Below are 15,522 nucleotides of genomic sequence, written 5' to 3' on the forward strand. Positions count from 1 at the left end.
CGATACTACTCACTGTCAATATGATGAGGAGCCTACGGGTCACACACTTAGAAGATAATTTAAAAATCAGTTTGTACAAGGGGTATTTTTGTCTTTTAAAACGAAAGAGTATTTTGGTAATCTCACAGTGTAATTAAATTTGCTGAGTTAGTTGTTGTATTTAATTTAATATTAAAATTAAATTAGTGAGATTATATTAAAATATATGTACGTATATATTTAAATGAATTATTATTATTAATTAAATGTTAATATATTATATATATATTAATTGATTTTAATTATAATAATAATTAATAAAATTTTTAAAATATCAAAACAAGGGTGTTTGGTTACAAGAGTGGATTAGGGTTGGAGTCCATGTCTATTCCTTATAGGAATATGATTTTAACTCTTGCACTATGTAAGTGCAACTTGAGTTAAAAGATTTCATTAATTTTTCATTATTCAATTAAAAAGGTTGAGCCACCCTTTACCCACTCTCTCCCTCACGTCCTGTGCAAAAAGATTGAAGAGAAATTTTCTCTTCTTGATTCTTTAAAGCTTTTGATTCTTGAAGCCATCCTATTGTTCTAGCAAAACAAGGGTTGGTTCTTCAGATTGTCTTCATGTGGATCACCTTTTTTGCGGTTCTATGTTGAATCGGTGGCTAAAAAAATTCAGAGACACTTGAAAGAGCCTCCAAACGTGTGTAAGATCTCTAATGCTTGCATGAATTTTTATTTTTTTCAATTTAAGCATGTAATATATATCATGTTATATGTGTAGTATTACTCATTCACTTATCTCATCAATATATATATCAGGTCATAATCTTGGCGAATTAGAGTAATTGATGGACAAATTTTTCTGTTTTTTCGCTGCCTCTGTTCATGGATTTACTAACACTCAAGGTAGGGGTGGAGGAGGAATGGTGGCCGGTTTGGTGGAGGTGCAGGTGGTATGATTTTGGCCAAATCGCACTTGACCCAGGCAAAATCAATCCTAATTTGATACAATTTTGTTTAAATCGAACCTGACCGGGTGGGATTTGACCAGAATCGCATCGGTTGAGTGCGATTTGGCCGGATGGGAAGATGAAGACAAGAAGAGGGGTAGATGAAGAAGAAGATGGGAGGAGGAGGAAGGAGAGAGAAAAGAGAAAGGGAGAAGAAAAGAAAGAAAAATAAGAGAGGTGGAGAAGATGAAGTGATAGAGATGGAAAGAAAGAGCAAGTGGAGTAAACATTAACAAAGAAGTAGAAAAAAAAAAGGTTGGGATTTTATAAAATATGAAAAGTCAAAATTATCCTTTAGAGATGAAAAATTACCAATAATTTATCAATTAACGATTTTTACTAATAGACTTTAACAAAAGGTGAGCATTTGTTGTTTTAAAACTTTTTGGATACTATTTGTTTTCACAACAAACGTTCCACCCCCCGCCCAAAAAAATTACTTATCATACCACAAGGGCACTGCGTCATTTGTAATTTTGTATTACCAATAGGGCAATAAGTAATCACGGGTCCGGTAACGTTACCGGACATGTGGCTTAAACAGAAAGAGGAGACGAAGGTAGAAAGTACAAAACGATGCAGTGAAGTGATAAAAATAAGTAAAAGCATTTGAAAAACTGAATGGTTTTGAAAGAATAGAGAGAGGGCAATTGGCGGCAACTTTTGCGGGAAAACAAAAATGTTCTTGCCGCGCTTTACAATTTTTTCATTCTCTTATTTATTTCATCTATTTTCGAGAATAACCATTTTCAGATCCCAACTCACTGTATTACCTTCAAACACTCCGCTCCAACTTATCTCTTAAAGCTTTTTTCTCCATCTTATTGCAGAACCCTAACATTAAAACTAAAACAGAAATGGGATCGGCCGCTCTTTTGGATTCCACAGTGTCTGATGATGCAGCTGCTGCTGATTCTTCAGGTGGGTTTTTTTTTTTCCTTTTCAATTTTAATTTTATGCTTGTGTTAAAAGATAAAATGTTGTTATTGATTGTTGAATACTATAAGTAATCTTAATCTTACTGATTTGGGATTCAAGAACGTATCAGTGTATAATAAACTCTAGTGCAGATTTATAAGGTATTCGTAGTGAAAAATTTATTCGCCTAACAACTGCTTTATATTGAATAAGAATTCCTTAACGTTTCTTTAGTTAACGAGTTCTGGGTGTTTTCAAGGTTGAATAAGATGTTCATAGGCAAAATTGTATTAACATGAACTTAATATTGGTCTTCTCTTTTAAGCATTCTTTGTTTATTAGGAGATAGTTATCAGATTAGTAATCTTTAGACGTTTTATTATTATTCTAATTGTAGTTTTTTTTCTTTTTTCTTTTTTCATGACTTGCTAAGTGTATTATTCATGGCTAACAATTGTTTGGTCTCATAACAACTATCTTTTGTGATAGAAATGAAGAACAAAAAACGCAAACAAAAAGCTGCAGCTCCTAAAAGCAAGAAGCAGTCGACAACTAGCCCAAAAGAAAATAAGGGAAATTTGTCACAGTGCAGTGAAGAGCGTGATGGTTCTCGGAAAAGGGCAAAGCGAGCTGCTGCTTGTACAGATTTCAAGGAGAAATCTGTTCGTTTATCTGAGATGTCTTTTCTAGTTGAAGCAAAGAAAGATCAGTTTGCAGATGAAGAGTTTGTAGCTGTAGGCCTAACAGCTATGCAAGATGGTGGGCGTCCGAACAGAAGGCTAACCGATTTTATCTTGCATAATTCAGATGGTGTACCCCAGCCCCTTGAAATGTTGGAAGTTGATGACATGTTTATCTCTGGTCTTATATTGCCTTTGGAAGATGGTTCTGACAGAGAAAAAGTAAAGGGTGTTAGATGTGAAGGCTTTGGACGGATAGAATCATGGGACATCTCTGGTTATGAAGATGGTTCTCCTGTGATATGGCTTTCTACTGATATTGCAGATTATGATTGCCGTAAACCAGCTGGTAGTTACAAGAAGTTTTATGACCATTTCTTTGAAAAAGCAAGAGCTTGTATAGAGGTTTACAAAAAATTGTCAAAAGCTTCAGGTGGGAACTCTGACTGTACTCTTGATGAGTTGCTTGCTGGGGTGGTTCGATCAATGACTGGAAGCAAGTGCTTTTCTGGGGGGTTGTTTATCAAGGACTTTGTTATTTCTCAGGGTGAATTTATTTATAATCAACTGGTAGGATTGGATGAGACATCGAAGAATAGTGATCAGAAATTTGCAGAGTTGCCAGTTCTAGTTGCCTTAAGAGATGAGAGTAGCAAGCATGAAAATTTTGTGCCAGCAAAAGCTGGATCTTCAGGTGGGAATTTGACCATTGGTCCAAAAAATGGAGGTGAAGAGAGCAAAATGGATGCAACTGAGGATGATGAGGATGCAAAGTTAGCAAGACTTTTGCAAGAAGAAGAATTCTGGCAATCAAAGAAGCAGAAGAAAACACCTGGCTCAAACAAGTTCTACATCAAAATCAATGAAGATGAGATTGCCAATGATTACCCTCTCCCAGCATATTACAAGAACTTTAATGAAGAAACTGACGAGCTTATAATTTTTGATAGTGATGTTGATATGTGTTACAGTGATGAACTCCCACGAAGCATGCTCCATAACTGGTCACTTTATAATTCAGACTCAAGGTTGATTTCCTTGGAGCTGCTTCCAATGAAACCTTGTGCAGACATTGATGTCACCATCTTTGGGTCGGGAACTATGACTGCTGATGATGGAAGTGGGTTCTGTCTTGATATGGATTCTAGCCAGTCTTCTTCTGGGAGTTCGTCAGCACAGGGAGTTGATGGCATTCCAATTTATCTGAGTGCAATAAAGGAGTGGATGATCGAATTTGGATCATCGATGATTTTCATATCTATTCGGACAGATATGGCCTGGTAATGTGCAAGCTTTTTTACATTATTGTTTTACAGGAGCATGTTTTTTTTCCCTTAAATACTCCTTGCTTAGAAGTTTCTGAGAGTGTTGTCGGGTCAAAAATCTTATATATAACTTAGCAAAGAGAAATTTTGGGGTTCCAAATCATGCATAGTAACTTGGAAAAACAGTTCATTAGGTCACATAATACAACCACATAGTCGGTGCATACTAGCCTACTAGGAAACAACATTCCAACATATTAGCAATTATTAATGAATATTGACAATGACCAAAGTATTCATGATTTAGTTATGAATTTTATGATAATGAAAAGTGCAATCTATCTTGATATTTCAGGTATAGACTTGGCAAGCCATCAAAGCAGTATGCTCCTTGGTATGAACCAGTTCTTAAAACAGCAAGAGTTGCTATAAGCATCATAACAATGCTGAAGGAGCAAAGCCGAGTCTCAAGGCTTTCTTTTACAGATGTTATTAAGAGGGTATCTGAGTTTAAGAAGGATCATCATGCTTACATTTCTTCTGATCCTGCAGCTGTTGAGAGATATGTGGTTGTGCATGGGCAGATTATTCTACAACTTTTTGCTGAATTTCCAGATGAGCAGGTAAAAAAATGTGCATTTGTTGTTGGTCTTACAAAAAAAATGGAGCAGAGACACCATACTAAATGGTTGGTGAAGAAAAAGAAAGTTGTTCAAAAGAATGAAGCAAATTTGAACCCTAGAGCAGCTATGGCACCTCTAGTATCTAAAAGGAAGGTTATGCAGGCAACAACTACGAAGCTTATCAACAGAATTTGGGGGGAGTACTATTCAAATTACTCACCAGAAGATTCAAAGGAGGATACTGCTTGTGAATTGAAAGAGGAGGAAGAAGTGGAGGAGCAAGAGGAAAACGAAGAAGATGATATTGAAGAGGGGAAGTTAATATCAGAGGAAATACATAAATCTAGCTCAGTGTCAAGGAAAACCAAATCTCGCTCTACAAAGAAGGAAATAAGATGGAATGGGGAGCCTATGAGCAAAAAAAGTTCAGGTAATGTTCTTTATAAACAAGCCATTGTTCATGGAGAAGTGATTGCTGTAGGAGGTACTGTTCTTGTGGAAGCCGATGAAATAGATAACCTTCCTGTCATTTATTTTGTGGAATACATGTTTGAAACTTCTGATGGAAGTAAAATGTTTCACGGAAGAATGATGAAGAGAGGATGTCTTACTGTCCTTGGCAACACTGCAAAGGAGAGAGAGGTATTTCTAACAAATGAGTGTATGGATTATGAATTGGAGGATATTAAACAGACAGTTGTTGTGGATATTCGATCAATGCCTTGGGGGCATCAGCATCGAAAAGATAATGCCAATGCTGATAAGATTGATAGAGCAACAGCGGAAGACAGGAAGAGGAAAGGATTGCCTACAGAATATTATTGTAAAAGTTTGTATTGGCCTGAGAGGGGAGCCTTTTTTAGTCTTCCTCTTGATAGTATGGGTCTTGGTTTGGGTTCCTGTCATGCTTGTAGCATAATGGAAGCTGAAAATGAGAAGGAAACGTTTAAAGTGAATTCATCTAAGACTAGTTTTGTATACAGAACAGTTGAATACTCTGTTCATGATTACATCTATGCAAGCCCCCAATACTTTGAATTTGAAAAGGGGGAGAGTGGAACTTTCAAGGGAGGGCGGAATGTAGGATTGAAGGCTTATGTTGTGTGCCAAGTGCTGGAGATCATTGTCCCAAAGGAACCCAAACAAGCTGGAATGGAATCTATGCAGATTAAAGTCAGAAGATTTTACAGACCTGAGGACATTTCAGCTGAGAAGGCATACAGTTCCGATATTCGAGAGGTAAAGATAAAAACAAAAGAAGTCTACATGTCTCTGTTGTCATTTTTTTGTTATATGATTATAACATCTTGTGAAAGGCCTGCCCTAAATATCTTACGGCTTGATTTTCAGGTTTATTACAGTGAAGAAACACATGTTATTTCTGTTGAGGCAATTGAAGGAAAATGTGAAGTCAGAAAAAAGAATGATGTTCCTGTTTGCATTGCCCCTGCAATCTTTCAGCATATCTTTTTCTGTGAACATCTGTATGATCCTTCTAAAGGGTCCCTCAAGCAGGTAGTTTGCCTTCTGCATCCTTTATTTGAAAATATTTGCTACCTGTGTGATTAGTTGTATGAAGCACTTAACAATTTTCTTTTATGAACCTTCAAAGCCTAAAAGTTATCTAAATTAGTTTCCTTGGACCATTTCCTTTTGCATATAAGGAAATTTTGTTCAATTGGACCTTAATTTTCTGTTAAATTCTTTTTTGGACAGTTACCCGTGCATATCAAACTAAGGTACTCAAGTGGAAATCCTGCCAGTGAAGCTGCATCTCGAAAGAAGAAAGGAAAGTGTAAAGAGGGAGAAGATGATTTAGAAGTTGAGAAACAAGTACAGGCGTCTCAGCAAGATTGTTTGGCCACATTAGATATTTTTGCAGGCTGTGGTGGTTTATCAGAGGGATTGCAACAATCTGGTATATCCATTATACTCTGTTCTGTTTACTTTTGGATTAACTTCGTGTATTTGATCATACCTATTTCTAGAGCACTTGATGACTGGCTGCTTATGTCAAACACTGCAGGTGTGTCATCGACCAAGTGGTCTATTGAATATGAAGAGCCTGCTGGAGAAGCATTTAAACTCAATCATCCAGAGTCATTGATGTTTATTAATAACTGCAATGTGATTCTTAAGTGAGTAATTACATTGAGATGGATATGACCCCTCTTTTTTATTTATTTATATTGATGTAGCTGACTTGTTGATCATTTTTATTGCAGGGCTGTGATGGAGAAGTGTGGGGATGCAGATGACTGTATATCAACTTCTGAGGCTGCTGAATTGGTTGCATCACTTGATGAGAAGGTGATTAGTGATTTGCCACTACCAGGGCAAGTGGACTTCATCAACGGTGGCCCTCCATGCCAGGTAATGAGGCTTTAGTCCTTACCTCTGTTACCTACTATCTTGAGCAATTCATGGAACTATTCATTCAGAATAACTATGTTTTTCCCAGGGTTTTTCTGGAATGAATAGGTTTAACCAAAGCACTTGGAGTAAAGTTCAGTGCGAGATGATCTTGGCATTTTTGTCCTTTGCTGATTACTTTCGTCCGAGGTATTTCCTCCTAGAGAATGTGAGGAACTTTGTTTCTTTCAATAAAGGACAGACATTCCGTTTGACATTGGCTTCACTGCTTGAAATGGGTTACCAGGTATCATTGCTCCACTGCTGGAAAAAAAAAAAAAAAAAAAAATGAAGTTCCATATTTTGTATTGAGATGTGTATTTATGTATGCATATAACTAACCGTACTTGTGTTCAGGTGAGGTTTGGTATTTTGGAAGCTGGAGCCTATGGAGTTTCTCAGTCACGAAAACGAGCGTTCATTTGGGCAGCCGCACCCCAAGAGATTCTCCCAGAATGGCCAGAGCCAATGCATGTCTTTGCTGCCCCAGAGTTGAAAATCACGTTATCAGAAAATTCAGTATATGCTGCTGCTCGGAGTACTTCAAATGGGGCTCCTTTCCGTGCAATAACGGTAAGAGATACAATTGGGGAGCTGCCAGCAGTAGGGAATGGAGCTTCTAAGACAAATATGGAGGTATTATCAAATTCAGTTATGTTTTTTGAGGCTTTGTATATATTATATACCAAGTAATGTTGAATTTGCATCTAGTGAGACATCTTATTTCCAACATTGTGCTTCACAGTACCAAAATGATCCTGTCTCATGGTTCCAAAAGAAAATTCGAGGGAACACGGCTGTCTTGAGTGATCATATATCAAAAGAAATGAATGAGTTGAATCTCATCCGATGTCAAAAGATTCCAAAGCGGCCAGGTGCTGATTGGCATGACCTTCCAGATGAAAAGGTACCAACAGAGGAATTTAGGTTTTAAGCTGCTTCTGGCTAGTAGATGTTTATTAATTATTTTGAGTAAATGCAGGTTAAATTGTCCACTGGACAAGTAGTAGATTTAATACCATGGTGCCTTCCAAACACAGCCAAGCGGCACAATCAATGGAAGGGTCTGTTTGGAAGGTTGGATTGGGAAGGGAACTTCCCAACTTCCATTACAGATCCTCAACCCATGGGTAAGGTGGGTATGTGCTTTCACCCTGATCAGGACAGGATTCTTACAGTCCGTGAATGTGCTCGTTCCCAAGTAAGTTATCACTGTAGTTTGCTTACCACTACTTCATTTCTATCATAAATCTTTTTTCCCTTGAGATGAAGATCAAAATTTTAATCTAACTTGCTAACCTTCTGTTTCCAAAAATTAAATCCATTATACTAAAAAAAGATCAAGTGTAATTTGAAATATTGTGCGAATGACTAGTATAATTCTGTATCTAGTCCCACTAACAGTAAGGCTGGGGCAGTGTTTAGTAGGAGGTACAGAGGAAAAGAAATCTGATGTCATCGCTAGAGTACAGCAAATAGCAAATCGTTATACTTAGAAATGGCTTAAAGCTTTTAAGGGTGTCGAAAGTTTTAATCATCCACTTCTGATCACATTGGTAGTAGATTTTTAAAGAATGGCGTGTGTATATAAATATATTGAAGAGAGGGAATGCTTCATCATGAAGTTTGCTTTGATTTATATCCTGGTTGTTATTGACAACTGAACAAAATCCTGGGAAGAGTGGTTCTAGTTTGGTACAGATGGGCATTACTCTTCATCTTTTAATGCAGGGTTTCCCAGATAGCTATGAGTTTGCTGGTAACATTCAACACAAACACCGTCAAATTGGGAATGCTGTTCCACCTCCTTTGGCATTTGCATTGGGAAGAAAACTCAAAGAGGCAGTTCACAGTAAGAAGTCTAAATAGCGGGGAACGGGTATGTATTATATTTTTATATTCCGAGGATAAAGCAGGTGATCCTTAAACATTTGTATATATTGCTCTGTTGTGTTGTTCAAAGGCATCCAAGAGAAAATTGAAGTCCTGTGAATGGGATAGCTATTGTTCAAACATTTACAGAAATTGGTGGCCCAACACTTCACCGATATTATAATTCTGAATCATCAGAATGAAATAGGATTTGTTCTATTTTTCATTCTTTTCTTTTTAGTGGGTTTCTGGGTAATAGAAATGTGATCGAGCTTCAAGTAGCCATTAGCTTGTACTGATAATTTGTGAGTGAATTTGACGCCATACTTTATGTTCAAATTTGAAGTGCCCCTTACTGCATCACATCATATATATCATCAGCCATCAGCAAATATGGCTTCTTAACTGCTAATTATTTGTGTTTAATCATTAATGGCCCCCAACCTACATTTTGCACACTGACTAGAACCGGTATACATTATACTCAGGTGCATTGCAGTGAATTTTTAAACAGCAGATAAATTTCATTCAAAATGGAATTTTTATAATTTAGGACAATGATACAAATGATTGTTTTCACCAAGTAAAAGGATCCTTCCAGCTAAATGGTATACATGGCTCTGTTTTAAAAGTTGGACTGGACAGGCCGGTCCAACCGGTTGGATTGGGACCTGGGGCCTTCTTCGGGTCGGTTCACTCTTTTTAACTATTTAAAGTTTAAAATATAACAAACACACCCCTGATTATTACCATCAGTCCCTGAAGGTTTCAAATCTAGCAAATACACCCTCTGGCCAAATGCAAATCGGCAATGACCTCCCCTTTTCCGGCGACCTTCCACCTTCCCTTATTGTCGGAAACCACCTTCTGAGTTCTGACTCTCTCTGGCGTTGTCACGCTTCATCTCCAGTCGCTGTGTGATGTTTCGTCGTCCACCTTCACCATGAGATTTTTCTTCCATTTCTCGGCGTTGATCGGCTTTCTCCGGCATCGATAGGCTTCCTCAGCCACCGATCTACCTTCTCCCAAGCTCCCTTGTTGTCGTTCACGAAAATCCAGTCATCTCACCGAAAAAAGCAACCGCAACTAGTGACTTTACCACCAATCTGCCATTTTCTGGCGATGCCTCTACTTGCTAGCTGTCGATTCGCCCTCCCCATCATCCGATCTACCCTCCCTGGTGTGTCGCTGCTGCTCTCCCAATCGATCGTCGATTTGCATTTAGCCAGGGTTGTGTTTGCTAGATTTCAAACCTTTAGGGTCTGATGGTAATTATTAGGGGTGTTTTTGTTAGATTTTAAACCTGTCAAACCATCGGTTCAACCGGCGGTCCAACCGGTTGGACCGGTTGAACCGTGACCCGGCCATCAAAGCGGTTTGCCCTCCGGTCCGGTTTTTAAAACAATTACATGGGTGTTATGCAACAAAAGGAATAATTGAACTTGATGCTTCAGCTAAGAATAAATCCCTAAGATAAAAAAGAATAATGTACAGAAGCGAAGCTTCAGCTAGGAATAAACCTTTTTGATAAAAAGAATGATGTCATCATCTTGATCTGCCAAATTCATTTTGCTGACCTCACCTGTGATGGAATTTGGGCCGAACTGTGATCACTCCCGGCCTTGTCTCCTCAAAACGATATCTGCAATAAGAGGTACACAATCAGATTCAGCTGTGTGTGTGTGGCCACTAATGCCTGATCTTGCTTAGGTAATTTATAAAACAGAAGTGAAAAGTTGGGTTCAGGAGGGAATGAGAGGAGAACGGAGGATGGGGGACCTGTTTTCACTCAGGAAACTTCTAACTGCTGTCGGAAGCGCAGCCTCTCCTCGGCTATGGTTCCCTACACCTGTTGGATTGAATAAAGCAACAAGTGAGGATATCCTGTAACTGAACATTGATATAAATATAACTGATCTACCACTAAAAGTAAAAGGTCAATATCTTTTTCCCCCTCTCTTGTCCTAAATTGCTAAAACACAAACTGAACTGGTTTCCCAGGACTTCATTTTGCCTACAAAAAATCCACTGTTACATGTAACTAAAGTACTGACTACTGAGACTATAATTAAGGATTGGATGCTTAAAAGTGGGCTTACCAACTAAAACGAAATTTACTATAGATTAGAAAATAAAAAAGTCTTTGCCAAAAAACTAAATTGGTTAAATAAATTCGAGAATGTTTGGATGATGTTTAGAAAGGGACAATTTCTAAGTGAATTATATGGGATTTGATAGTTCAGATCCATACCATAATATAAAATGGGGATTTAATAGTGTCAAAAAGTAAAAAGTACTTTTCTTTACAAATGTTCATACTTCATACATGACAAACTCATCAAATCTAAAAGCAACTCCAACTTAGACACTGTAAAGGAGTCTGGTGATAAGCATTATCTTGTAATAGTTTTAGTCGTCATAAAACATTTTAGCTTCTACACACCAGACACATTATGGTTGTGTGAAAGTCCAAAACAACAAAAAGAAGCAACTAAAGAGAGTAACACAGAAGAGTGGGTAATTATAGTACATGTCCAGAGGGAATCACCACTTACTAAATCAATCCTACCTGTTATAACTTGTAAGGGTTTTCGTATCTGCCGACATGATGCCTGCTGCTTATTCTCATCCTCCATGTCCATACAACTAAAAGACTCAAGTGATGAAGTATGTACCACCCCGTTCTTTGCCTTAACTTTACGTGGAGATACTGAACAATTCATTTCAACCGGCATCTTGATTTGTTGCAGACGTTCTTGCAAGGCTTGAACAGCTTCCGTTGCATGAAGACCATGTAAGTCTAATTTCCACATGTCATTGTCACTATTTCTGATATTCAGAATTTCTTTGGCTGCCTTTGAATTAAGCTTTTCAGCAATTAACCATTCTTTTCGAGCCTTCAGTGAATGCTCCTGAGCAGAAAAATGATCACCTCTTAAAAAGGCATTATCGGCTGCCTTGGAGTGCTGAGATGCTGATCTGTTAAAATGAAATGAATGGAAATTATCAGTATTCATCCTGGTAGTAGAGAACCATGAAATTATGATGAAATTCACCATATCCATTATGAAACAATTAGAATGACATGAGGGTATAGAATAATGTGTTATAAAATTTGGGAAAGAAGAAATTTGTGTATAGATGCAGAAATGTGCTTCATGCCTTGGTGTAACTCCAACGTCCAATGATTGTGCCACAATCATTTACACCTTTTTTTCACAAATTAAATTGTCTTTGTAAATTCTCTCATGTATTTACCACTTAAGCCAACTCATGATTTACTTCACTTGACATCCATAGTTTTAGTGTTTTTGTTGATTTTGTGACTATTTACAATGTCCTGATTTCTTAAGTTTAGTTTAGTTTTTTAAATTATCTTGACCCATAGATGCATATATATATATATAAACAACTCGTTCACTGCTTTGTAAATCTTTCATCAATCAATCCAAGTTCTCTTGAGCTTCTAATAGAAAAAGAAAAAGAAAAAGAAACCTTATCAAGCTTTACATTGACAGGACTTTTGTAAATTATGAGAAACTGTTTGGGCTGTAATGATATGCAGAATTTCTATTAGCAAATAGATCACCTATCAAGACAAAAGACGAACCCCTCCCCAACCCCAAACCCAAAAAAAAAAAAAAAAAAAAAGAATGCTGTTTGGTTACAAATTTTGGAATTTTTAGGACCTTCAATAAACAATCCACACTCAACATAAGCACTCAGATCTTGCATATACACCTAAATTCAACATACACACTCAGATCACATACCTCATCATCTTTAATGCATCTTTTCGATGGATTAAGTAGACATCATCCTCTTCCCACTCAGGTTCAATCGGCAAAGAAGACAACTTCTCCAGAATTGATTTCATATCAGCATCATTATCAGAAAGCTTTATCCCACAAGAGGCTTGTGCATATGTGGGTTCTTTGTGGTTGTCTTTGATACTATCCTCCGTAGTAGAGGTTAAGTTAGTGAGGTCTAAAGTCTTCCTTAAAAAAGAGCTTTCCTCAGTCATGTTTTCACATGGAAAGTCATCACTCATAGAACTCAACTCTGCAATTCTTGTTTCCATATTCTCTTCGCTGCTGCTGCTGGAAACCATTCCTTTCAATAAAGTTGAGGCCTTCTCAATGTTATTATCAGCAGCCACCAAGATATCTTCAATCAAGCTACTGTCCGCCCAGGGATAGAGCAATTTGAGCTGCTTAAGAATAGAGTCATGATTATTTTCATAAATTACCTTAATATCAGGTTTCCTTCTTGAATCAGAATCACCAGTTTGTATAAATTTCTGGCAATCTTTATTTTCTGTTAAAGTTGGAAAATCCACGGAAGGAAGAAGCACTGATGCAAAAGGCTTCATTGGAAGACCATTAGTTTTTGTGATGCTCTCACAGGTACACAGAGGGATGAGAGTGCTGGTAAATGGCGGGTAAGGGTCCTTGTCAATCTCAGGCTCAAGGCCTTGTTTCTGCCGCTGCTTGACATCAAAAGCAGCCCAACCACATGACTTTGCCCCTGTCCGTGACATTTTATATATGACAAAAGTGAATAAAATATTAATCTCGTATTGTGCACTGCAGAAGAGAGAGAACATTGGTTAGATAATGAGCCCCTCCACCTGGAGATGACATGAGTCTTTAACTTGTAGTCTTGAACTTAAGGACATCACAACTCAAAGAAACAAATTACAAAGTGACCAAACATACAACAGAGAAAATTATATCACAACTGTTAACAGAAAATTTTCAGCCAAAAAAAAGAAAACTAAAGAGGTTTTAAATTTGAGGTCTTCAAAAAGCCCACAAAAAATTTTAACACCAAAATTTAAACTGAGTGATTCATTTTAGGATCACCAGTGATCCATCGTACTCGGGTGCCAAACTAAACTCAGCAGGTTGTGGGTATTTATCAAAATATGATATTAATGGTACAATGTTAAACTTAACTTGTCTTGAGTAATGCCACAGGAATAGCTATTACAGCTGTTATACCATATACTATATCACTCCCCTCCAATTCCAGTCACAAAGCTACCTTGACTATTTGCCAAATGAGATTTCACAATCCAATTCGAATCATACAATTTGATCTGTGCAGCAGATGTAGCTAAATTCAGCATATCATCAAAATATATTATGGATACTCTTCAATCAGCTTTCTAGAATAATGGTTAATTCTGACTTGAGCTCTGATGCAACATATATAAGAAAAACTTTATAACTGTTTGCAAAATTTCAAGGATATGTCTGACCAAATTCAACCTATAAAGATCTAATAAAATATTCCCAGCTCTAGGCCTTTCTTCTAACATGATTAAGAAATGAGAAATGAATAGACATCAACAAAACACCAAACAAAAATCATATGCATATTACATGCTAAATGAACTAAAAACCATCTTCAACTAAAGTTTGGACTGATTGATACTATATCACTCTTAATACTTAAAAATTCTCATGCCCCTTGTTACCAATTTACATTCCAAGTTTGATGTTTAATACTCAACAAATCAGTAACGTTCTCAGGTCCCTTGTAACGTGTCATAACACTTGCAATACTAACACAACGGAAATGTTAACTCACATTCCAGTAAGCTCACAACACCCCCCCCCCCCCCCCCCCCCCCCCCCCCAAACAAAAAAAAAAAAACTTTTTCCAGTAAGGACAACTGCCACAAAACATAGAACTCCCTTTTAGGATATGTTACAATACAACCTGATTTTAATTTTTACAAACTAATCTCTTTTAAAAATAGACGGTGCTCCATTGTTACCCTTTCCCTCATTAATGCTTAATTTTACCAGTCATCAACTAAGCTTCTAAGGTACTGGGTCAGTACCGTTACCAGGAAACACAGGTCAAACATTAGTCAAACTTTTGGCAACAATACCAAGCCGGTACCAAAGGATGTCCCTTTACGATTGACGACGATTCCAGGTATGATAGCGAACGCCGTGAAATTTAGTAACCAGGTATTATAAAAATAAAATAAAAACTCCGAAATAAAATAATTTAAATTCCGAATTACAAAGCTTTCAACAAATAAGAAAAAGCTCCACAGAAATAATTGACAGAAAAAAATATTTATAAAAAAATTAAAGCAATAGGGAAAAAAATACCTTTTTTATATAGAAATTAAAAATCTCGCGTCTTGTGAGTTAGATTAGCGAAGGAAGGGCAACCAGGGCGTGAGTCGATCCAACGGCAGTGAAGAAATCAAAAGAAAAGCGAATGAATCAGACGGCTCGTATCGTTGTAGAACAGCAGCTCCGATCATACATGAAGAAGAACCACTGCATTTCAGTTTATCCATAAACCCTTTCTTCTGTGTTTTGTTTTTTGACTTTTGAAAATCAGTTGAATATTTTTACCTCCCCTTATTTCTCTTCTCTTCGGCGAAGGAGACGAATATAATATAATATTCAACAAAACAACGTCAGTGAATTTACTCTTTTAACCTTGTTGACTGCAGCTGATTTGAATTATGATCACGAGATCGCGGGGTAAAAGAGGAAATTAATTGATGTAAAGCGATTTTTAGATGGGAATCTTTGACAATTAAAAAGTATTGGTACCCGGGTTGTCAATGTCGGGTCAAGTTTCTGGTCTGTAGGCAATCCGAGAACCTGATACGGTTTTTTATAAAAATAAAAATCAACGCGGGTTTGACTTCAATGGATTATTGACTTATTGTAACACGAAGGTTGCGGCCTATGGATGATAATCTTCCTTTTAATCCGATC

General features: G+C 37.2%; 2 protein-coding genes across 4 annotated transcripts; one reads left to right on the forward strand and one right to left on the reverse strand.

The window, feature by feature from the left end:
- The first annotated feature begins 1,622 nt into the window (after positions 1-1,622).
- LOC116115005 (DNA (cytosine-5)-methyltransferase 1-like) lies at positions 1,623-9,081 on the forward strand. Its single transcript, XM_031401142.1, has 12 exons — positions 1,623-1,918; positions 2,405-3,875; positions 4,216-5,722; positions 5,834-5,998; positions 6,200-6,401; positions 6,510-6,621; positions 6,709-6,856; positions 6,945-7,142; positions 7,253-7,531; positions 7,641-7,802; positions 7,878-8,096; positions 8,627-9,081. Exons 1-12 carry the CDS (start codon positions 1,855-1,857, stop codon positions 8,762-8,764), a joined length of 4,665 nt encoding a protein of 1,554 aa, XP_031257002.1. The 5' UTR covers positions 1,623-1,854; the 3' UTR covers positions 8,765-9,081.
- Positions 9,082-10,179: 1,098 nt separating this feature from the next.
- Positions 10,180-15,151, reverse strand: LOC116115006. Of its 3 annotated transcripts, XM_031401145.1 has the most exons (6): positions 14,899-15,151; positions 13,726-13,868; positions 12,541-13,353; positions 11,337-11,746; positions 10,547-10,616; positions 10,180-10,409 (listed from the first exon to the last, which is right to left on the reverse strand). In XM_031401145.1, the coding sequence occupies exons 3-6, from the start codon at positions 13,305-13,307 to the stop codon at positions 10,346-10,348; spliced, it is 1,311 nt and encodes a 436-aa protein (XP_031257005.1). In that variant the 5' UTR covers positions 13,308-13,353; positions 13,726-13,868; positions 14,899-15,151; the 3' UTR covers positions 10,180-10,345. The 3 variants fall into 3 exon arrangements, with proteins under 3 accessions (XP_031257005.1, XP_031257006.1, XP_031257003.1); XM_031401146.1 differs by lacking the exon at positions 13,726-13,868 and having other exon boundaries at positions 12,541-13,294; XM_031401143.1 differs by lacking the exon at positions 13,726-13,868.
- Positions 15,152-15,522: the final 371 nt, after the last annotated feature.

The sequence above is a fragment of the Pistacia vera genome, unplaced genomic scaffold (genome assembly GCF_008641045.1).
Source record: "Pistacia vera cultivar Batoury unplaced genomic scaffold, PisVer_v2 Contig73, whole genome shotgun sequence".
In the NCBI taxonomy this organism is placed as follows: Eukaryota; Viridiplantae; Streptophyta; class Magnoliopsida; order Sapindales; family Anacardiaceae; genus Pistacia; species Pistacia vera.

Coding starts and splice junctions, on each gene's coding strand:
- LOC116115005 (XM_031401142.1), top strand. CDS start 1,855: ATGGGATCGGCCGCTCTTTTGGATTCCACAGTGTCTGATGATGCAGCT. Junction 5,723..5,833: donor ACAGTTCCGATATTCGAGAG/GTAAAGATAAAA, acceptor CTTGATTTTCAG/GTTTATTACAGTGAAGAAAC. Junction 8,097..8,626: donor GTGAATGTGCTCGTTCCCAA/GTAAGTTATCAC, acceptor CTTTTAATGCAG/GGTTTCCCAGATAGCTATGA.
- LOC116115006 (XM_031401143.1), bottom strand. CDS start 13,307: ATGTCACGGACAGGGGCAAAGTCATGTGGTTGGGCTGCTTTTGATGTC. Junction 10,617..11,336: donor ACCCTTACAAGTTATAACAG/GTAGGATTGATT, acceptor TCAATCCAACAG/GTGTAGGGAACCATAGCCGA. Junction 10,410..10,546: donor AGTTTCCTGAGTGAAAACAG/GTCCCCCATCCT, acceptor CTCTTATTGCAG/ATATCGTTTTGAGGAGACAA.